Source organism: Lytechinus pictus, chromosome 7 (genome assembly GCF_037042905.1).
Source record: "Lytechinus pictus isolate F3 Inbred chromosome 7, Lp3.0, whole genome shotgun sequence".
In the NCBI taxonomy this organism is placed as follows: domain Eukaryota; kingdom Metazoa; phylum Echinodermata; class Echinoidea; order Temnopleuroida; family Toxopneustidae; genus Lytechinus; species Lytechinus pictus.
The window spans coordinates 23,850,320-23,874,116 of record NC_087251.1 but is presented as its reverse complement, the minus strand read 5'-3'; the positions used below and the strand labels follow the sequence as shown (position 1 = coordinate 23,874,116).

The 23,797-nt window shown below is 33.3% G+C and overlaps 1 protein-coding gene across 10 annotated transcripts in view; it reads left to right on the top strand.

Annotated features, from left to right (window-relative positions):
* Positions 1-957: 957 nt before the first annotated feature.
* Positions 958-23,797, top strand: part of LOC129264720 (kinesin light chain) — a 48,870-nt gene continuing 26,030 nt past the window's right edge. For all 10 annotated transcript variants that reach the window (XM_054902654.2, XM_054902652.2, XM_064102286.1 and 7 more), the window contains exons 1-8: positions 958-1,184; positions 5,032-5,101; positions 6,706-6,940; positions 7,397-7,484; positions 9,893-9,994; positions 12,542-12,625; positions 13,995-14,237; positions 21,953-22,020. In XM_054902654.2, coding sequence (XP_054758629.2) covers positions 960-1,184; positions 5,032-5,101; positions 6,706-6,940; positions 7,397-7,484; positions 9,893-9,994; positions 12,542-12,625; positions 13,995-14,237; positions 21,953-22,020 — 1,115 coding nt within the window. In that variant the 5' untranslated portion in view covers positions 958-959. The remainder of the gene's footprint in view (positions 1,185-5,031; positions 5,102-6,705; positions 6,941-7,396; positions 7,485-9,892; positions 9,995-12,541; positions 12,626-13,994; positions 14,238-21,952; positions 22,021-23,797) is intronic.

The following is a 23,797-nucleotide window of genomic DNA, read 5'->3' as shown; positions in this document are numbered from 1 at the left end:
GGGAGTAATGGAGATATGCAGAGAGGGAGTGGGTTGAGATAGTTGGGGGATGGGGGGGGGGGGGAGTGGAGAGGGTGGGAGAGACATGTGGGAGAGGAAAAGCCAGAAGGACTGAAAAAGATGGAGCATGGAAAGGAGCATATTGTACATCAGTAAAATATTCATGTACATTTGTCGGCCGACCTTTGCATGTACGTGCAGACCAACTGCATAAAATTTGCGATTCGGATAAGTTTTTAAAGATATTGAAGAAGGATAGAAGAAATAGAGATATACAAAGAGATATACACGAAAGAATGATATTTTTAATGTATCTTCAATTTATTCTCTCCCATTGAATATCTCATATGCACATTGATACCATACACAGACCTGCCAACCAGTACGTTTTAGCCGTATTTATTACGTTGTTGTTTTTTTTTTTTTTTTACTAAATCGTAATTTATTGAGAAAAATAATCTCCATATGTCTCTATTTCATAAAACGTACACAAATATGGTTATTAGATCAATGTAATTTCAGGTAACTTTGTTTTTTTTTCAATCATTTTGTTAAAACCAGGGTGAAGATATACACATGTTTTAATGTTTTTTTTTTCATCTGCAAGAGCAGTGCGCATTTTAGCATGCATGCAGCTTGAGCGCCGCGATGAGCGAGTGCGCCAAGCATTTTATTATGAAATACACATTTTTTGGGAAAAATACAGTTTTTTTAATCACAGAATACAGTTTTTCATTCCCAGAGGTTGGCAGGTCTGCATATTTATCTCACACGGTAAAAATACTGATTTTTTGTCAAAATACTGATTTTGGGGGATAAGAATACTGAAAATGCAAAATAAAACTTGGCAGCTCTGCATACATGGGATTCCAAACTGTCATTTCCTCTGTGCATGTGTTTCCTTCAGTCATGCCTGTTTCCTTCACATTGTTTTTCTGCTTTCCTTTATACAGGTTATGATGGCATTAGGTCACCATCTCAACATGGTGGAGGCCGAGAAACAGAAGTTACGAGCTCAGGTTCGGAGGTTAGTCCAGGAGAATACGTGGTTGAGAGATGAGCTTGCTGCCACGCAACAGAAACTACAGACCAGCGAACAGAACCTGGCTGACCTGGAGGTCAAATACAAACACCTAGAGTACATGAACTCCATCAAGAAGTTTGACGAGGATCGAACACCAGATGTAAGTTTTGTTTTGTCTGCAATCGTTTGCATGATGGTACTCGGGGCAAGATATAATTGAAATAAACAGAATTTGGTTTTCATTACAATATTCAATGCTCTTCATACTTACATGTACATGCCTTTGACATACATGTGGAAATTTAGCATTGGATATTTTTTTACCTGAAAATAAAAAGTATGATGCATTCTAAATACAAAATAGCTAGAAAGATGAAAATTTTAATGCATTACATTTACCATACTAGTTTTAAGGAACAACACATGATCATTTTTTGTTTTTCAGAAAAACAAATATTGTTCTTAGTTTTAAAAATTAGTTATAGCACAATAACTAATTTTAAAAACTAAGAACAATATTATGACATATTAACACAGATTATATACATTCTTTGTGAAGATGATAATCTAAGGAGGGTACCATAGTAAAAGTTAGTTGTAATCTTGATAAAAAATTGTTTCTAAAGATACAAGATTGGTATTAAAAAAGTTCAAATGTGTTTTTAAGTCTCAGGAGTGAGCACTGAATAATTTGAACTTAGTGGTAATGTTACATTAAGTCAAAGCTTGATTGCTGTTCCAAACTGTGGTTCTTTGTGAAAGCTGAAAACTTAAGTCAATATGAATATTCCCTGATTCAATGATAGTATTGCAAATCAGTCTGAACAATTCTCAGGGTTTCTATTTGCCCAAGAGCTTAACATTGTGAGAAAACAAAAAACCTCAGACTTGTATTACAAAAGTACTATTCACAATAACCTGTATCTGTAAGTGTTTGTATTTGTGACTGTGATGTCATATTCAAATATTTTCTTCAAACCCTGAAATAATCTTTACATGGTTGTATTTTTTCAAATTCAAATTCAATTTGAAAAATTACACACCTGAATTCATGTATAATTACATTCAATAATAGAAATGAAAATTATTTTATAAAAAATACTATGAGAGAATATAGTTGTAGACCATAAGAATATGTGAGTATGTGCGGAAATGGGGGGGGGGGGGGTTCACCCCAAAGCATAGCTTGTATTATGTGACCCCCCCAACTAAAAAAGACAACATTGCTGGTATTTGCCTACAAAAAATTACTAATATCAATGAACAAGAACAAATAAAACGGAACAAAGACAAAATTAAACACAAAACAAAACGAAAACAAAAAACAGGACACAAGAAAACTGCTGGATAAATGAAATCTTTGAAGAAGGTGGCGAAACAGCCAAGTCATGGCCGAAAAAAGACTTAAGCATTAAGCACCAAACAGAGTGAAAAAATAGAATGGGCAGAATTACATGTAGTTTTGAAGACCTCTGTAAGTCTAAGTAAAAATTGTCAGTTTTCAGAATGTATGAGAGGGCTGTTTTTATTGTTTACCATTAAAGAGAGTTACAAAACCTAGAACTATCATATATAAATTGTACTCTTTGCTGAAATATGGTAAGTGCAATTAATTGTCTCATTGGGTAGTCTTCATATGGCTGATGAAAGGGAAACATTTCAAATCCATGTCCTAAATAAAATAAGTACAGGTTGCTTTCAATTTGTGTAGAAATCCAAGTGTAACAATTATTTTTTTAATTATTATTTTATTTGATGATGCTCACATTTGATTTGTGTAGTGTTATTACATGTTTATTTAATAATAGGATAGGGTTTAAAGTGAGGCAAAAAACAGTCGTAAAATTTGTCAACAACAATCCTGAATTTCTCAATTTAGATTCTCATGTTAACAAATACATAAGGTTGTAGTAATCATGCAGGGTATATTAAAACTTCTACATCAAGAATGTGTCGACAGCAGAGGCTCTCAAATTTCAATGTACATGTAGAAAAAAATGATGAATTTATATGCAGAGCATGTTGCTATCTCCATTATAACATGTCAGGGATAAAGCAAATGGTATGAAATTGAAATTCTGGGAAATAATTGGATTCTCTATTCATGTAATTATTGCAAGGATCAGTATCAGCCTTGCATGAGAAATTGGAATAATGCATAATATGGATTTGGATTAAGCTGGAGGGAGAGGGGAATATGGGATTTAAATGTCAACCAATGGATGCTTCAAGAAAAAAAAGTATGTGGAAATGTCATGGACCAATACCATTCAGGACATGAAAGATTGCGAAATGACATTGGAGGAAGTTTATCCTTTAGACTATTGTTGCGACATTGATGGGGAAAGTGAAGTGAACACGACAGCAGTGATTCACTTAACCCATACAAATGCCATTAGCTCCGCCCCCCCCCCCATTTCTTTTTCCTGGCAAAAGACACAAAAAATAAGGGAAAATTATTTTCAAGTACTGACAGTGTATGTGGATTTATGGAGAAGAAAATTACTCTGTTTTCTTGCTTACCTCATTTATCATAATTTACAAGGTTCTGTGTTTTGCCTTGGTCTGGATTGTAGCTTCGATGTTGGGTGTGCTGTGTTGCAAGCCTGATATCATTATGAATTCATCAGAGAATTCTGATTGTGTTCAAGGCTTTGGAGTAAATTGAATCTGGACAGAGATCTCTCTGATTAATTATGCTATCATACCCAATGACATGTTTTGTAACATACAACATATTTTATTCCTACCATTTTGTTTTCCTTTATATTTTTTTTTGAATAAATAAAAAAATTTAGATTTATGCTCATAAAATGTAATGTTTTCAATTGGTGATTATCACTATTAATGATTTAATTTTCATGAATTCAGAATATTATCTTCAATTTAATTTAATGAATCTTGTAAAAGCCAACTTGTAAGAAATTACAATTTTAAGTCTTTGATTAAGAAGTAAATTAGAATGGAGGAAGTACTGAACCTTGAAACCTTTCTCTGTAAGCATTCTGTCTCTAGGATAATATCCCAATTTTCCGGTCGATCACGTACAAACGTTGATCTTATGCGAGATATTTATCCTGCCCTCCAAGTTCTGACGAAATCTATGTTTGCATGGGTTTGGCATTACACTTGTACACACGTTTACACTTTCACTTACTTCATTCTCATGGTACCCTCAATTACTCCAGCTATCTTACTGCATGATATACTGGACATATAAGATTAGTATCCACTTTACTTGAGATGATAATATCTATTCTTTATTGACAATGTAACGGCAATGGAAAGGTGAAACAAATGCAGCAAAAAAAACGATGACTAGTATTTTATGAATAAAAGTGACTCTAATGGCTCCATACATCGCTCCATACAATTCATCTGATTAAGTACATTTCCCCATGATCCCGTCATACATAACATTGGCAATTGACTGATCATAGAATTTACATACTTACTAAATGGATTCTTCTGAATGCAGTCCAAAGACTCTGTATTCAGCTACCAAAATTCATTTCAAAGGTTCCATGCCATTTGATCCTGGTACATATGAAAAAAAAATTGCACATTACATCAAACATAGAATGTGACATAAAATATAATCCTTAATCATATTGATTATCTATTTTTTCTGAGCCAGAGCATATTACAGCCCTATCACTACAGTGTTCATCTTCAGACTCAAGGGTCATTGAGGCACAATAAATGGTCACTGCATAGAGCATGTTCTACCATCATATTGAAATATATTCTTCTTAGGTAATTAAATGAATTGATAAGTCTTGAAAAGGACATGCTACTGAATAAATCTAAGGGAATTTTCAAGAAATGAAACTATCACCACGAGGACATACTTGAATAATATCCATTGTATCAGGTATTTAATGCATATTCTCATTCCCATGTGCTTGTAAATGTTACCAGATAGCTTGTGAATTATTTGTGTATGTTTATCTACATTATTGGTGTCTAGAATTATCATCATATTCTATGTTGTATAATTGATGCAGGCGGAGGACACATCGTCAGATCCCTTAGATCTAGGTTTCCCAGAAGATGATGATGGGTCTCAAGCAGATGGTAAGATCTTAATGCAATACTAACTGACTGTCTCATGTAGGATTGTCTCTTTGAGTTGCCTTCCCCACATGCTCTTTCTCTATCTCTGTCTCTTACCCTCTTTCCTTATTGATGTTGATGTTAGTTTAGAGTTAGTGTCCCTAGTTCTTGGTTTCCTAGAACATGAAGGTCGTGCAAACGCATTCCACTGTCATTATTGTGGGAGTGCCTCTGAATGTAGTCTTGGAGATGATTAGCGCTCCATATGATATTCCTTGTGGTGACCTCTCTACCGTCACTAGTTTGTTCCTGCCTGTACAAAAGACAACCGCCTCAATCATAAGAATCCCCGTTAAATTACGAGGACTTTTTTAGACTAATAAATATCCATTATTCCTGCATTCACACCACCCTGAAACATACCCTTCGGGATAAGTTCCTGAAGTTACGAGCATGCGCAGTATAGTCTGATAAGCAAGTGAGGCATGAGATTCAAAATCACTAGCTCATCAGCCACCCAAGGCGCCCGCGCCCATCTACACTGGGCTTAAAGTTCCCGTAAATTGCTTTTGCATTGCCAAAATACTTGTGACCTTGGAAAAATCTCAGCGAAAGTTCTCGTAATTTTGACAAGTACATAATATTTAGTGAGTATTTTCTTTCGGGGAGAATACACGTAATTTGCTTTCACATTGCCAATATTACCTGGTATTTTCTGATTGGTGTAAATTTCCTGATCAGAAAATACCTGGAACTTACGAACTTGAGGCGTTCTGAAACCACCTAATGTCCTAAGACCTTGGTTTCCTAGAAAACAATGATCACACAATCATGATCTCTGTAGGGACAGTATCTCTAAGATATTCTAGCACATGGTAGCCTCATACACTGATGATTCTAGCAAACTTCCCACTGCCCATAGAACATGTTACTATCTAAATTCTGAATACCTGCAAGAAGTTTTACAGTATCTGGTTCCCCAATATATCAGCTTGTGAATTATTTCAAATTTATATTTTTGTGACATATGCTGTGACCAAATCAGATGAAATTAGACACACCAATCAAATGATCTTGGTCATGTGAACAGATTACCATGGTAATGAAAACACATCAGGTGTATGAGAAGGAGTACTCATCAATCAACTTGTCATATAGTGTGTGCCATCTTTCAAGAGAAATGGATGTCATCTGGAAAACCATGAATATTGAATGGGCAAGAGGGAGGGCCCACCTTGATTTTGTTGTAATGGCTTCCATAAAGAAAGCAGTTCATGGATGTATTACTTGTGTTTTCTCATTGAAATCTGTGAAGTCTGTTTAGGTTTATACATTTTAATTATTGGTGGAAATACTTCTGGACTTTGTTTATGAAATGCAATCAGGATTGTAGCTTAAAGTATCATTTCTTAATAGTAATTTATGCAGATGAACAGTGTTAACTATGGTAGATCTTGTGATAAGATTTGTAATCAAAAGATAAACTGAAAAACCATAACTTATTTATTCATAAGGTATCTTGAACACATACCTATGGATAACATATTGCTTATATCAGATGCTTATTTCATGCATAGTTGCCTCATTTTAATTCTACATTCGTATTATACCTCCTCTATTTATAGAGAGTTACCCCCAGCCACAATCAGGCAGTGGTTCAGTATCAGCAGCAGCAGGGGGATATGAGATTCCTGCCCGCCTACGTACATTACACAACCTAGTTATACAGTATGCCTCACAGAGTCGCTATGAGGTAGCTGTACCACTCTGTAAACAGGCTTTAGAAGATCTCGAGAAAACGTCAGGTCATGATCATCCAGATGTAGCCACTATGCTTAACATTCTTGCCCTCGTCTACAGGTCAGTATAGCAGGTCTTTGGTCTATACTGTTTTGTCTATGTTTTTTACCCCATTATTTTATGTAGTCATATATTTTCATTAATTAATTAATTCATTCATTCATCCTCCATCCATCCTCCCGTCATCCAATCCATCCATTCACCCATCCATCCATCTGTCCACCCACCTATCGATCTATCCATCCATTCGTCCATCTACCTATCCATCCATCTTCCATCCATCCATCCACCAACCTATCGATCTATCCATCCATCCATCCGTCCATCTACCTATCCATCTATCCATTCTCCATTTATCCATCCATCCACTCATCTATCCACCAACCTATCAATTGATCTATCTATTCATCCATTCATCTACCCATCCACCCACCCACCTATTGATTCCTGTTGTGATTTTACATTTGAAAATTATTTTTCAAGAAGTAATCATATTATTATTGTTTTCTTGTTCAGGGATCAAAACAAATACAAGGAGGCTGGTAACCTGTTGCATGATGCTCTTGCTATCAGGGAAAAAACACTTGGACCAGATCATCCTGCTGTAAGTATTACCACAGGAGCAAGCCATAGGAATTCGAAAAAAAAGAGGGAAAATTCCAGAAGCAGAAAATCAGAGTTATGTTGGTTTATTCTAGAAAATCTTAAAGAATGAATTACTTATTTTTATCAAATTACTCTTAAAGTGGCCATCCAATCATGGCTCTCGGATCAACATTGTTCTTCAGAAAATCAATGTCTTTTTATGTAATCTTGACATTATCTTTGGCTGATGAGTCATATGAATTAAATTTTTTCTTTTGTAGAAAGTCTTGAAAAAGTGGGGTTTTGAAACTGATTGTTCTATTGTAAAGACCCCACCCCATAAGATATTGTAGGGTGATTTATGTATGAAAAGTGGTTGATCAATATGCAAAGAGAAATATTTCGACCATGATGTTGTAATACATGTACATAAATCTAAGGAGAGGGCATGGGGAATGCTAGATCAGATCACCATTCTGTCATATCAAAATTTTAATCTTTGATGTCATAGTACACTTTAGCAAATATTTGCAATTCTAAAATGCAATTTATTCCAAACTTTATTGGAGACCAGTGTCCACTTTTAGTAGATTTGGTAACATAGTAAACATCACAACCTCTAATCTCATCTATTAATCCTATATGAATATGATGATTAAGTGGTATTACATGGTTTATGATGAGACAGTGATAGGAATGTTTGCAATGATAGAATCATTTTACATCAGCTGCTTATGTTACTGGTATACGAGTACTGTTTACACTGGATATTTGATGGTGTAACTTTGATAAATATCCCCTGATTTTATAAAATCGTCCTAATAAAATCTCTTGTAAATTTCCCATGTTGTACCAAGCTAGTGTAACATTATGAATATATTTGTGAAGTATAATGACAGTTTTAGCCAATGTCTGCCATGGTGCTGTGTGATAAATAACACAGGTTTAAAATAAAAGCAAAAAAAAAACCACCAAAGTGTTTGCTGAGGATTTGTAACCAAATGTGATAACAATCATCACTGATCATGATATGTGTGGGAGACGGACAGAAGACCTTTTAGCCTCTTTCCATCCATATGCTCAAAAGGTTAAACTCATGAAGATGTCCAATGTACAAATAGCTTTTAGAATTTCCATGTGGCATTATGCTAAGCACATGGGCTGTACATATTAACATCTACTCAAATGACTGTTTAATGTCCTCAGCTGGCCATTTTTCAATTTATTTATTGAATTGTGTTAAATTATCAATATCTGAGTGAGAGAAGGCCTGTTAATTTTGATTATGGACAGGGATTATACATGTAAGCAGATAAGTGAGATGTCCCCCCTTCATAATAATGATTATGCATGTATAAACATAATGGTGAAATTCATCTTCTTCTTATCCTCTGTTATTTGTCCCTTTAAAGATTTCCAATATTCACAGGCTTTGCAACTAACACATCAAGAGATTGTCAATTCTGTGTCAGTTGATCAAATATCAGCTGTATTATTAAAGATTATAATAGAAATATAAAATATTATCAAATTCCTTTCATCACTATTGATTTATTGTTCGCAGAAGATACTCTGTAGGTTTTCTTTCTTTCACTGTGATTGCTAGAAATTTAGAAAACTAAGAAAACATAATATATCAGTGATGCATTCAGGTTTAGACTTGAGAATATCAGCATCATGACTCCAGCTGGTATGTGGGTATTGGGGTTTGGATTTAAATGTTTATGTATGGGAGATTGATGTTTTATTTACATCTTTATGGTGGTTTGTCATAGCAAAAGAGTGGTTATATTTCACTGATTCATGAGTTGCAATTCTCATATTAATTATGTGTAGTAGTAGGAGGCCGTGGAAGTTTTAAGACGTTGGAACATGTCATATGATCCATCTTTGAACAGATGGTGAAGATGAGTTTAGATTTGAAGCCAATTTGATATTATGCTTGAGTTAAGATCAGTTGATCTGCAACAAAATTATATATTTTTTCAATTAAAAGTTTAAACTGTTTCAAACATGGAAATGGAAATGTAATAACAAACTCTTAGAGCAGTTTGTAATGGTGAGAAAATAACAATCACCATATTATATTGAAATATTAGAGAGTGTTTGAATTAAAAAAAATAAATTATATTTTAAAGAATTTTGGTTTGGTATGTTACAAAGTACAGATGTCTATCATGCTTGATATCTCTAATCAAATATGAAACGTAATTTACAGTGTAGGAATAGCTACCATTTCACCCATTGCAAGCATTGGATATTTGGATTTTATATTTCTTTTTTTTGTATTGATCATATTGTGGTTACTATTGTAACATCTACTTGTCAAGTTGTGTTTTGTTACCAAGTATGGCAGCCAGATGGAGCATTTTGTACGAGACCCAATTGTAACAAGATTTGTTTGTTGTTTGTTTTGTGTTTCCACAGGTTGCAGCCACATTGAATAATTTAGCAGTGTTGTATGGTAAGAGAGGTAAATACAAAGAAGCAGAACCTTTATGTAAGAGAGCCCTGGAGATCAGGGAAAAGGTGAGATTATTCTTACATTTTCAAATATTTCATCTCATTCTTTCTTATTTCACTATCATCAGTTTGAAATGTTCCTATACATATTGTACATGTAGCAGAAAGTAAATTATAAAACTGGGCCACACGTGAAGCACCGGTATTATAATATCTAGTATTCATTAAAGTCTCATTGTCATAATGCCACTAATGGTCTCACCACCATATCTCACAAACCTCATACTAAATAGAGAATAGATATTCAAATAACTTGCTATAAGTCTGTTTGAGACTCTGTATTACTCAGCACACTGGACTGTACCTATGTACATAACATGTTTTATCATTTTAGAATGTACTATTCATAACTTTTATATTCAATTGATCTGTAGTATATCAGGAAAAATATTGTTTTATTAATTTCTTATTTCTAACAATTCCCTATGAATCTGAAAATAGAATAATTAAGTTGATTAGATTACATAGTAATAATTATTGTTGTATTTGTTCAGCTCTCTTTATCTGAATACGTACATTTGCATCTGAATATAAATGTATCTATGGTATAGTGAGCTTGTCTACAATATGTTTCTGTGTATTACCAAAAGGTGACTGAATTGATATTCAAAATACATCTAGATTTAACACACCCCTTTTAGATACATTTATGCATTCTAGTCTACATGCATATGTACAGTACACACTGTTAACTAATCTTATCTTAATTGTTTCATTCATCCCCTTTCCATTATAAATAATGTTTTCATTTTGTTGCCAATAGAAATGTCATTGTTAGCAGTATGTTGCTTTTATCATATAATTAAATTTGCATGGCTGTACAAATGCCCTGTTTATTACGCTGTAACCTTGAGTGTACTTAGTGTATGTAGGGATAGCTGTAAAAGTAGAAAGAGTGAATGTACTAATTTCCTATAGTTAATTCTAGGTAGCATTATGATGATAATGGATGTAGGAAATGGTACATCAACGTGGGGGGAAGGGGGGGGGGGGTGTTGTTGCTGCAATCTGTTAAAAATTCACAATTAAGATAGCATTTATATCAACTTAATGTACATGGTGAAAAGCAGCTTATATTCTTTCTCTCTTAATTCCGTTTTCTTTATTTTTTACTATGTTTTTTTCTTCTTTTGTTTCATTTTTTTTTTAATGTTTTATTTGTGGGTGGGGGATAAATCAATATCTGAATTGTTTTTGATACCATTGCCATTCTGGTTGCAGAAAAGTAAAATGTTATACATTTTGCTTAAAGAATAGGTTTGAATGTACACGTATAAAGTTTTTTTTTCTCCAATCTTATCTCGTCGCTCGATGTAAATTATTTGAATATTATGATATAATGCTTTAATATGCCTTTTCTTTGTCATTGCATTTAGTGGTCTAGTCTTCATTAAATTGACCCTCACTTCACTTCACATATTGAACTTCATTTTGCTTCCCGTTACAATAGCTATCATTCTGTTCATACAAAAAAAAATGATAAAGAATGTGTTTGAGGAGAATACTCTTATATATATAAACAGTGAACTTGAGAGTTAAGGTGTTCAATTCTATTTTTGGTATGCATATTTGGATCCATGGTTAGGACTACCTGTGAGAGGAATATTAATTGACTGATGTATTGTACGATTCCATTAGTGTATGTACCATGTGAGTGGACGCAAACATGAATAGTCTTGACGTCACATTTGCACATGTATTATAGTCATGGTCACCGGATCTCACTATAGACAGGTCGTGTGGTTGACTCAGAATATAACACAACTTTCACAACTGGCAGCCATTTTGATTAGGATGACTCAGACTGTGCTGAATTAATTACAACCAGTAATACGATGACAACATAGCAACATGGTGTCACATTTCGCAGAAACATTGTTTTCAGAATTCACCTGCATAGGTTTAGTGCTGTATGCTCTCATTAGTTTTTGTTTTTATTTTTTTGCGATGATATTAAAATCATGTACTGGGCCCAGTTATACAAAATTTGTGATCAAATGCAAATTTAAAAAAATGATTCTGATTGGTTCAACTTCATAGTAGATACATGTGCTTGTAACAGTAATCTTGATTGGCTAGTTCCATTGTGAGATGGATCAAAACTGATTTTGTTTTTCTACATGTAGTTCATTGATTTATTCCCAATATTAAAGGGGGAGTGAACTGTCTGTGGTCTCTTATTGACTGTGTGTTATAAATACATAGTCTTAAAATATACATTTTCAGATATCTACTAATACTAAAAAGAATGAATTGACCTATAATTGTATTTTTATTGAGAAACTAAATTGTATTTGAGAGGAAAAGTAATTGTTTTGCTACTTGGTATCATAATTATTGCAGTATAAATGTATTGAGTAGTTAATCGGCATGTTATCATTAAAGTGGGTCTATATTACTAGACTACACTAGCATTATGGGTCAGGAAACTGGCCAGGTATGAGTAGTTGAGGACTCAAGATGGCGCTTTTGGTTCGTATCTGCTTTAATGTCATAATTTCTTTCATTCAGTGTGCATAATTTGACAATATTTTTTCATTGTTCATTTTACAGGTTCTTGGGAAAGATCATCCTGATGTAGCTAAGCAACTAAATAATCTAGCTCTGCTCTGCCAAAATCAAGGAAAATATGAAGAGGTATGAGTTCTAGGTTCTTTCTGTAATCAAGAATTTTCTTTGAAGCTATCCTGGCTTACAGTCTTTCATAGAGATGTGATTGATTGCATTCTAACTCAAACTGAGATAGATCTAAATTGCTATCTCTTTCTTAATTGCACAATTTTAGATCAAGTTCAATTTGAGTTGGATTTTAATCTATTGCAACTCTTTGTCAGATGGGACCCTAGGTATTGCTGTATACACGTGCGATGAAAAAATTTGTTAAAGTGAACTTTTTTTCTGATCATGGTGTGTCATGCTTTCGGGGTCTCAAAAAGAAGAAAAACAGGCGAAGCGGGTATGATTGTTGACTAATACAAATATGCATTATTGGGTATCTTTTTCTCCAAACTTGTTTTCCAGACCTAATCTAAGGTAGACCTTGCTCAAAGTTAATTGTTTTAAGGTGGTTATAACATTTCTATCATTTTTAGAGGTTCAATTGAGAGAAATTGTTTTAAACATTGTTTTGGGTGTATTAGGGGTTGTACTTGTATAAAGTTATGTTTTAGGGGTTACACTTGTTCAGGAGACAAAATTGTAAAAAAGCACACAACAATACTTGGAATAGAGTATAAATTTGACCAATGGATAAAACTGGTTTAGGGTGGGTTTGTAAAACCTTTGGTCATGCATGTGTACAGCAATATAGCTGAGTGCCCCTCCCCCCCCCAATAATGTGTGCCCATAGGCTACAAAGGGGATGATTAAATTTTATGAAGTATAACTCATGAAATTTGTTTTAACTCATGAATTGATTCAAGCTGAAATGGCATTTTCCAGTTAGTTGGGAATTTTGAATATTTACTGTACACCGTTGCTTTCTGTACTAAGAGCCTTTCTTGAAATATCTTTCTGGATTTACTACTATTCCACCTTGGTGTGACATGAGCATCTATCAAATACTGATAATGGAGGAATAAACAATGACTCATGTATGAATCAGGGCAGAAACAGGATTGGTCAGGGATGGGGGCAGTGGTGTAAAAAAAAAATTCTGCCTATCAAAAGAAAAAACAAGAGGTCAAAGGTTATCAAAGAAGCAATTGCCCCCCCTCCTAAAAAAAGTGAATAGAAAAGTATAAGGTCACCAACATAGAATAAAAAATAAATAAGAAAAAAAAGGGGGAACTGCTTAATTTCCATGTTGAATGATGCTTAGGCAAGGCCTGGAAATCATTGAAAAGAAAATTTTGGTTGTAATGATATCTTATGCATAGATGGACTGTATTATCTAGATTACTGATTGATAAAAGTTTCATTTAATTTCAAAAAGTTAATTTCTGATATGACATTAATGTTTTTCCCCCGTTGATCCCCTTGACACCTTATTTTTTTCATTCGTCAGGTTGAGTGGTACTACCAGAGAGCTTTAGAAATCTATGAGAAGAAACTGGGTCCTGACGATCCTAACGTAGCCAAGACCAAGAACAACCTCGCAGCAGCCTACCTCAAACAGGGCAAGTACAAGGCTGCAGAGACCCTCTACAAGCAGGTCCTAACTAGGGCCCACGAGAGAGAGTTTGGTATAAGCGCTGACGACAAGGACAACAAGCCTATCTGGATGCAGGCCGAGGAGAGGGAAGAAAAGGTGAAGAAACGAAAACCCAAGCCAGCCAAATCATGAAATACATATAATAATAACACTATCCTTCCCTTGTATGCATACTTTAACAAGCTCGCCAAATCATCATGCATATTTGATCCTACCCCTCCTCCCTTACGCCTTCTATGTATAGCTCTATATAATCTCTTGTGATCATGTCTTGTCTCTGTATAACAGCATGAAATTATGTGTACATTTTTCAGTGATTGTATTCCTATTCTTTTATGTACTACAAGCATGGTGATTGGATAATTGTTGATATACTAACTGTTTGTATTCGAAAATGGAAATGCAAGTAATTCATAATTTGTAGTCAGTCTTTCATGAAATTAATTTATCTCTATATCTGACAATTTATAAATTATTTAACAGAATATTTTTCTGAGGATTGTTGGTCCTTGATGCAAATAGATAAGGTCGATTTGTGAGAAATCATGCCATTTGAATTATTAAAGAAAATAAGTGAAACTTGGAAAAGGCCATGACACAAATCCAAAAGAACATATTTTTTTAATCTACCAAAGTACTTGTAAATATTTATCCTGAGGGGAAAATGTGTTAAGTCAATTTCCATCTAGATATTTCTGTCTGTATTCATTGTAAACTGTGATATAGCAATGAAATGTAATCATAAAACATCAGTTACTGTTGACATCTGAAATATACCCATACATTATCATATTGTATTAAAGATTAAACTTACCCTGCCACATAACTGCTATCCTATCTTCAATATCCCTATCTTGTCTTTAATATTCCTGAAACTTTTAAGACAATCTGTATTCGCAATATACACTCACAGCATAAATAAACACTGATAATCATATATATATATACATCATTGCATTATAATCTTGAGATTCATCAAAGTGTACCTAAAATTATACCTCTATTAAAAACAGATATTCTGGTCAAAGTGAACTTAAGGGATCCAAGAACATTGTATCACTTTTCTCCTGCTTGCTGTCATAAAATGTGGCACATCAGTGGAGATATGCCCCTTTTCATTGCATGCTATCCACTCTTCTAATCATCACCTACATAATCATGACACTTATGCTCAACACTTAACTTGCATCCTTAACACATAGTAATGAGCTCCCTGATATTACAGATAAAAATGTACAACTAACCACTCCAAAAGATTATTTGCATGTTGCTAAAAAGAATGAAATGAACTTTTATCTGGCACCCTGTTGGCATTTTCCTATCATAATAGGACGGACTTTCTAACACAGATCTAAATATCTTTTGGTGATTGGTGCACTTTAAAAAAAGAATCATGTATTCATCCCTCCCTAAAATTTGAAGGTTTATTATTTCTCACTTCTTAAATTGATTTCTTATGTTTTTTTAGAAAGTGCAAAATAGATAAAAAATAGTAGTGTTATAAATAATTCTGGTTTTAATTATTGTATGATATAATTTCAATACCTTTTTAAGGAAAGGGTGATTTCATTCAAAACAATATATTTTCAGCAAAAATGAAAATATTGCAAAATTGAAAAATCTATTAAAGATCAGAAGTATTATCTTGCAAGAGAGATCGAGCAAAAATGAATAAAAACAAAAACAAGTACACAAACATTTTTTAGCTGACAGGGCATTTAATAATCTAACACATAGTTAATCTTCTTACCCTTGTGTTATGACCCTTTTTTCTTTTCTGTGATTGTATTAACTAGTCTTCATTGTGGCCAGGGCAAGTTAAGTATTACGTTGACGAAGCATGGGTGCAATTCTCCAGGATATTAAGACCATCAACAGAACAAACTTTGGTGTGACCAACGAGACATCATTATATAGCATCAAATGATCAGACTCATTCCTGAGCTAAATCAGGCTTTCAACCATGAGCTTTCACTATTATTTTGCTGTTTACCGTATACTTTCAGAATTATCATTCATCTCTTAAAATATCAGGAAATTCTTATGAAAAAATTATTGATCATAAGCTTTCGACATGCCATGAAAACATTTGTGCTTGTCCTCCTCATGCACCAGTATACCCTTGCAACTATTATGTTTCATTTACTGAACATAACACAAAAAGTAAGTTCCCCTTAATTGAAATGGCATAATTTTCAGTGACGAATTTTGACAAAATTTAACTTGTTAAAATTGTTCCTACACCTATGGATAACCTTCTGTTTAAAAATTAGTTTAATAAGTCAGGTCATGCATGAGTGACACTCATTAAAGGACACTCATTAAAGGCAAATTGTAACTTTTAAAAGTTCACACACACACACACACACAAACAAAATGAACCCCACATACTTGAGAGTGAATTTTAACATTTATTTTTTGAATTCTGTCCTCTAGATTACACTAGTGGGGTATGATAGGTTTAAAAATGGGTCCATATAGCTTTTTGGTGGTGTAAACTCCACATAGGACAGATGTAAACCGTTTTTTTTTTAAGAATATGCATGATCCATCAGCAAAATCAAGTAAAGAATGACAAACATAAATAGCAGTTATTATAGAAACATTGGGCTGTATGCTTTGTTCTTTCGACAGGGTGTATTGAAATTAAAGAAAAAAAATAGACGATGACAGTCTCACAAAAGCATGAGCCTAAAGAAAAGGAACACATTTTTTTCAACGATACTCTTGTGGCTTTAAGTTGTAAAAATCTTCACAACAGATTAAGTGTATGGGACAAAATACAAACATTTACTATTCAGATTATTTTGCAATGATTTATTATTCATGCAAGATGATTTTCAATAAAAAGTAATTTTTCATAAAGCCAGATTATCTCTACTATTGTCTCATAGATCTTGAATCAGTTAGATTTACTGAACGAATCATGTGTGGATTACATATATTTATAAAGTATAAGGAATAAAATCCATGCCACATTGGAATCAATAATCCAATGCTATTTCAGATGATTGGCATGTCACATAGGGGAATTTAATTAATGAATTATTAATTACATCTTTCTTATGGATCACTTAGTTAAATACATAAGAGGTTACTTGTTACTTTATCTTGGAACTTTTGGAAGTGCTTTTAAGGTTTAAATCAATTTAATGTAGAGTGCTAAGTAATTGGGTATACCATATCCTACTAGTACTTCACTCACTAGCTATATCTAAAGTTTAGATATTAATTTAATCAGATGAGACATGACCAAACTTTGTTATCATAAATACTTATGAGTTGTTTTGCTTATCCTTTTTTGGTGAAAAGTATTGCTGTTTTTGGATGAAACATCTTAGGTGAATTACTTAAAGGCATGGATTGGTCAACAGTTGATTCATTTTAGGTCAAATTATCAAATGAAGGAAATTGTCATAATATAGTTTTAAACTGCCATATGTAAAGGTCCTCAGTGTAGGGCATGTGAAAGGTCTATGAAATAGACTTTTTAAAGTCAGTTACAAAGTTTAGTTTGTATTGAAGTGTGTAAGCATTGATTTAATTAATCTGAATGAGTATTTCCTGATCACATAGTGAGTAATAGATCATGTTATATGATGTGTGCTAAAAAGATTGAAGCCACTGTGATTTAGATACAATCTGATGTTGTAAGGGTTAAGTTGTGTGATAAAATAGCAATTAGGTATTTTTTTTCATTCAAAGTACTATAAATTAATAATAAGTACTATTCTAAGTATTATTAAATCATTAAATTTATGATTTTATTTGATTTTTAATACATTCATTTGCTATTATTTTAAATTGTATATATAATTGGTCTGTTGAATGCTTGTGCTCATTAACATGCATGAAAATACTTGCTAACATACATTTATACTTGATTATAATATTTGTGACTTTGCTTCTTTGTTTCCAAAGAAGGAACTTACCATTTGATGTTTATTCAGATATTTTCAAGTTTGAAATTCTGAACATAGCTCTTAATAATGTTCTAATATTGTTTACAATGAAAGAAAATTTATAGAAGATGGAAAGAACAGCCAATGCCGGTCAGAATGCTTCTAGAATGATTGTATAATTTTGCTTATCTTTAAGTTTATCTGATGGTACGACTTTCTTATTGTTTGAATATCTGTTCTTCCATGGCATTGCATGTGATCATGTTTGAGTTAGTGTTTTTAAGTTTGTACTTAAACCCTTGCATCAATTTGTAGCATTCCCCTTATAGAAATCTTATTAATATAACCAGCAAATTACCGATACCAGTGATTTACCATTTGAAAAATATTAAAAAATCACTAGGTTTCACTAGTTTTCAAGAGAAACAATAATAGCATTTTTTTTTATTGTTTATTAGCCTCCTAGTCTTTATAAAAAAATGCATGTAAACTTTTAATGTTGATGTATGTGAAACAATGTTCTTGTAATATGATTTTGTAGCATGCAAGTTATGTTGTACTATTATTAGTCTTGTGCATGTGCAATAAATTCAACAGACCAATTGCAAACCAATTTTCTTGTAGTTCTCTGTGGAATTTGTTGCATGTGCATTTAGTTTAATCTGTGTGAAAATACAGCTGAACAAAACACAAATTTCAAAAGCTATCTAACCCATAATTTTTTTTTTAATTCGGACAATAGACCAATCCTATGGCTGATGTGTATGTTTAGCCCTCTATTGCAGTTTTTGAGACATTTCTGAAGCATCCTCTGAAGCCACAGGCCCCAGCATATAAAATAATGTTGCATCCTTATATGTGCTTAGGTCTAGGGCATGCAGTGACGCTGCAATTATTGTGTAGCTAATAAGAGGGCCATTGATCCTCTTGATCGATCTTCAGCAATCAAGGATAGTCTACGTGTTAGCATAATTATATGTAGTATGGTATGACATGGTGGTATTTGGCGACACAGTGAAGCCTAGCTTCATGAATCAAATTCTGCTTCTGTTTTTATGGACAAATATTAGTTGATGTCAATCACACTGTTACAATTAGCCTAATCATATTCAAAGGCATACAAGAAAGGTTGTTTTTCCAGTATGATGTATGGAAATATAACGGCCTGTACAATGATTTGTATTCAAAATTTGAAGGAAAAAAGCCAGCTCATATGATATATTTCTAAGAAGTAATATTTGCATGTAGGATTGAAGCAATTGTCCCACAGCCACTGCTGTCTGTCCTGCAGCACTGAACAAGATTGTCAACAGAGGGAGCTGTGCTTGAAACATGCCAGAGATAAAATTCTAATGTGGCTATGAATGTAAAATGCAATCACTGACTGGATGTCCAGTTCCCTTAGCCAAATACACACTGGTCAAAGAATTACCATCAATCAATTTAATTACTCAATGGAATTATGATACTTATCAATATTGAGTGTTGAATGTACACAGCTAGACATTCGTGTTTTGTTCAACTATACATATATGAGCCCATGAAAATGATTAACATTTGCTTAATAAAAAGGAAAGAAGTTTAAAGAGCTTGAATCAGTCATATTTTCCAGAACCGTACAGAGAACAAACTTTAAATGTCTTAAAAAGACCCATTTCTAGCTTTTTATTGGTCAATCAGTTCTGTCTATTCAAACGATGTCACTGATTCTATTTTATGAAAGGATAATAATAATAATAATAATAGTCAGTTCTTGAATAGCGCATAACACATTATAAATAATGTCTCTATGCGCTTCCAAAGGACTTGGATATTATTACCCTGGCTGTAGCTCAAGCTACAATCAATTTCTTTGACTATGTTTTGATCCATTTTCTGTTCTATTCCACAAACTAGAAGTACATGGTGTATCGAGAAGGATGTTTCATAAAGACTTAAGTTTAACTTAAGATTGCACTTAAATTGAATTAAATTAACTTATTTGGGGGCAACTTTAAAATTAATTACAAATCACAAAGATACAGTACATATTTAAAATCTGAGATGATTTTTTTTTTTAAATGTCAAGTTTTGTAAAATGGTATGCGTTGCATTAAAAATAGAGGATTTTTCAGTCATACAACATGACTGATTACACCAATTGGCTTGTCATATTCAAGTCAATCATAAATTTGATTGTAAATTCTTCTGTAATCTTTGTGAACATCTACGGGTACATGAAACATTCTCTATGGTCCTTAAAAACAGGCTTGTGGTGGATCGCTAATATGAAAGAACAGTTTTTGATTGATTCCAGGTCAGTGTTTAGGACGAAATATGCATGCAACAATGACCTTGATTGGGTATTGCTATTTAGTGATAGATTGAAAAAGTTTTGTAACTAAACCCTGGCCATATTTTCTCAAAGGATGTGCAGTATTTTAACTAATCTAATAATGAGATCAAGAAAATACCTGAAATGGATTTGTACTTGGGGAAATCTTTAAATCAAATTGAAACAATCAATAAAATACCCAGTTGCATCATAATTCTTTTAATATGTATTGTCTATCACAAGTCAACATCGATATGAATAAATAAATGCGGAAGATTACTTCTCCAATATAAACTTTTTAAAAATGTATTAAATATTGTGAATGATCTGAACAGAGTTCGGATTTCAGGATGAATCAAATTTTCATGCAAATTATGAATCAAACTCTAACCCATTACACTTACTGGCCTATAGCAATATTTGCCTGATTTCACAAAGATCTGATAGATATAAAATTATGATCTAAATCATGGTGTCAGTAATTTTCATGTAACTATTTTGTAGATTTTAACACATCTTGTGAAGAAGGTCCCATAATAAATTAGTACTTTCGTGACAGATAAAAAACTTGTTTCTTTAGTTTTAGACAATGTGGTATCACACCATAGCAACTAACGTTGATTTAGCATTTTCGACCAAAGCATTTATTTGTTTTACCTTTCTTAATGTACGAAAATAATTAATACACGTTTTTTGGGTGATAATCTGTGGTTTCAAACGATTTTTGTGAATTCTGTAAAGTATTATCACCATCTGCATCAATCAAATCATATAACACCCTTGACAGGGTATGAAGAAATACTAGTTACTTTGATCATGATTTAGATTAAACTGGAATCTATGTTTATCATGTGGCACTGATTGACAACTTTGGTATTCTTTGCCATTAAAGGAAACCAAATCTTAAGAAGAGAAGCAATCTTATTGGAAAGAGTAAATGAGAAGAACAATTTAAAACAAGTTTCATCAAAATTGGTTATGAAATAAGCAAGTTATGGACGTTTAAAAAGTCTTGTACTTTCTATGGGGATCATCAATTTGGCAAACATGTTTCAAAATGACCGATTTTGTGGACAATACTCGATTTGTTTTGTACACAAATTTTCAGATTTTCCCTTTTATTTTACTGATTTCAAATGATCTCCTCCTGACCCTGACATATGTGTTGTGAATTATATTGTCTCATGACATATGTTATGCCCAGGAGGCAAGATGCATTTTGAAAGATAATGGGGAAAATCTGAAAATTTGTGTACAAAACAAATGGAGAGTTGTCCACAATATCAGCCATTTTGAAGCACGTTTGCCAATTTGAGGGTCCCCGTAGAAAGTACAAGAGTTTTCAAACTTCCATAACTCGCTTATTCTATAGCCAATTTTAATAAAACAAGTGTTAGTTTGCTCCTCTCATTTTATTCTTTCTGATAAGATAGATTTTCTCTTTGTATTTTGGTTTCCTTTAACAAATTCTTTATTTTCTTAATTTCTCTATTTTTTTTCTGAATCTTCCAGCTTCTATCTGTGTATCAACAATATAAGTTCCAGTAAATCTTTGCAATGATATATTTTCCTTTATTTCTGTCTTCCATCTTCAGGGTAAATTTAAGGATAATGCACCATACGGTGACTATGGAGGATGGCACAAAGCAGCTAAGGTTGACAGGTAAGAGTTCTAACTACAGCAAAGCTCCTACGTATTAGGATCTGCTCACTATTGATTAAAGAATAATATTTTTAAAAGACTGCTTTTATAGAAGGGCGATTCCATATGTGTCGTACGACCTGTACAGGGCATTTCTACAACAATTTCTAGTCTCCTTGCTGAATCCTTCAGCAATCAAATTTATGAAAGTTTTATGAAGGGAGGAGCGATAGCTCAGTCGGTTGAGAGGGGGATTCAAATTCCGGTGACCCGGGTTCGATTCCCACTTGGTGCGCTAGTGCCCTTTGATAAGGCATTAATCCTCATTACCAGGTCCTTCGGAGAGGACCTTAAGCCGTCGGTCCTCTGGTTGCTTGCTTACAAGCATTCATGCTTTCTTAGCAATCAGGTAAAAAATCCCCACCAATCACCAATGAAAATTTTGAAAGCTATTGTGGGTAGTCATGTGGAAACTGATAACCAACAAAAAAAATAGGGTTATGGGTGAATTAAAGGTGAAAATGTTTTGTGTTGGATGGGACTCAGAGACGTCCCGTATGAACATGCAACATTTTAACCTAATTCACCTATGGACTACACGTTTTTGTTGGTTGTCATTTTTTCACATGTCTATCCAGTAGTACTTTGTTATTACCACAGAACAAATTGAAGTTCTTTGTTAGGACAGCAGGTTGAAAATGTGAAAATCGCTGATATTTCTAGTATGGAATCACCCATAGTCATGCATATGTATATCAGACTTTTGGATAGTGGTCCTTCTGAATGGTGGAGACAGAAAAACCAGTCTTCAGGGTTTTGCCTGATTCAAATCCCTGGAAACGTCTCACTTCAGGTGTTTCAGGCTTCGTATCGGACAACACAAGCTGGTCTTTGCAAATATGTTCTGGCTTTTTGTCATACTCGGTCAGCAGAATTGACTGGCATCTCTTTGTGGACTTAAAGGAATAACAAGACAACTTGTCTCTGGTTTACTTTTTCATTATGAGGGCCATTATCATGAAAGGATCAATCACTAATCATTGGTTAACATTATGGAAAGTGGTCTTTATTTATAATTTTCCTTTATAAAAGCTAGCTTGGTTATTTTAATTCGTGGCTTTCAGACTCAAAGCTCATTCAGAGTTGGCACATGAAGAGCAAATCACCACACAACATTTGTGGTGTAAACCTATTGGGATATGAGGTGATGAGCTTTTGTGACCAATATAGCAAAAAGCTGCAATCAAATCAAATTTTGAATAAATTGTATAGCAAAATAGGATGTGAATTTGTGCGTACAACTGTGGATAAAGCTCTTTACTTACTTACTTGGATTTACTTGGATGTTGAGACGTAAAGCAATATGCTTATGTGCCCCTCGTTGAGTTTCTTATATATTTGAATTCACATATGAATATTATCTTTAGTGTTTGGTCATGTCTAAACAGGCCCTGTACATTACATGTTTCCTTCATTTCTATAAACTTCTATGGCATTTATAATTCAGATTTTTTTTTTTTCAACTTTTTTTCTTAACTCATTCCATACATAAGTATCACATGCATAGATACATCATAATTGAAAAAATAGTATACATTTCAAACAAATTCAAATAAATGGTTCATTTTGTATACAAAATATTCCATTCTTTTATTCACGTTCATCAAATTACGTTTAAAAGCAATAATTATCTCGGTTGTTTCTATTCTTTCCAAACCAAGCATAAAATGAGCAAAAGTGGGTTTGATATTCCTGTATTTACATGAATAAATGAAATATTTTGCAAACAACACAATAA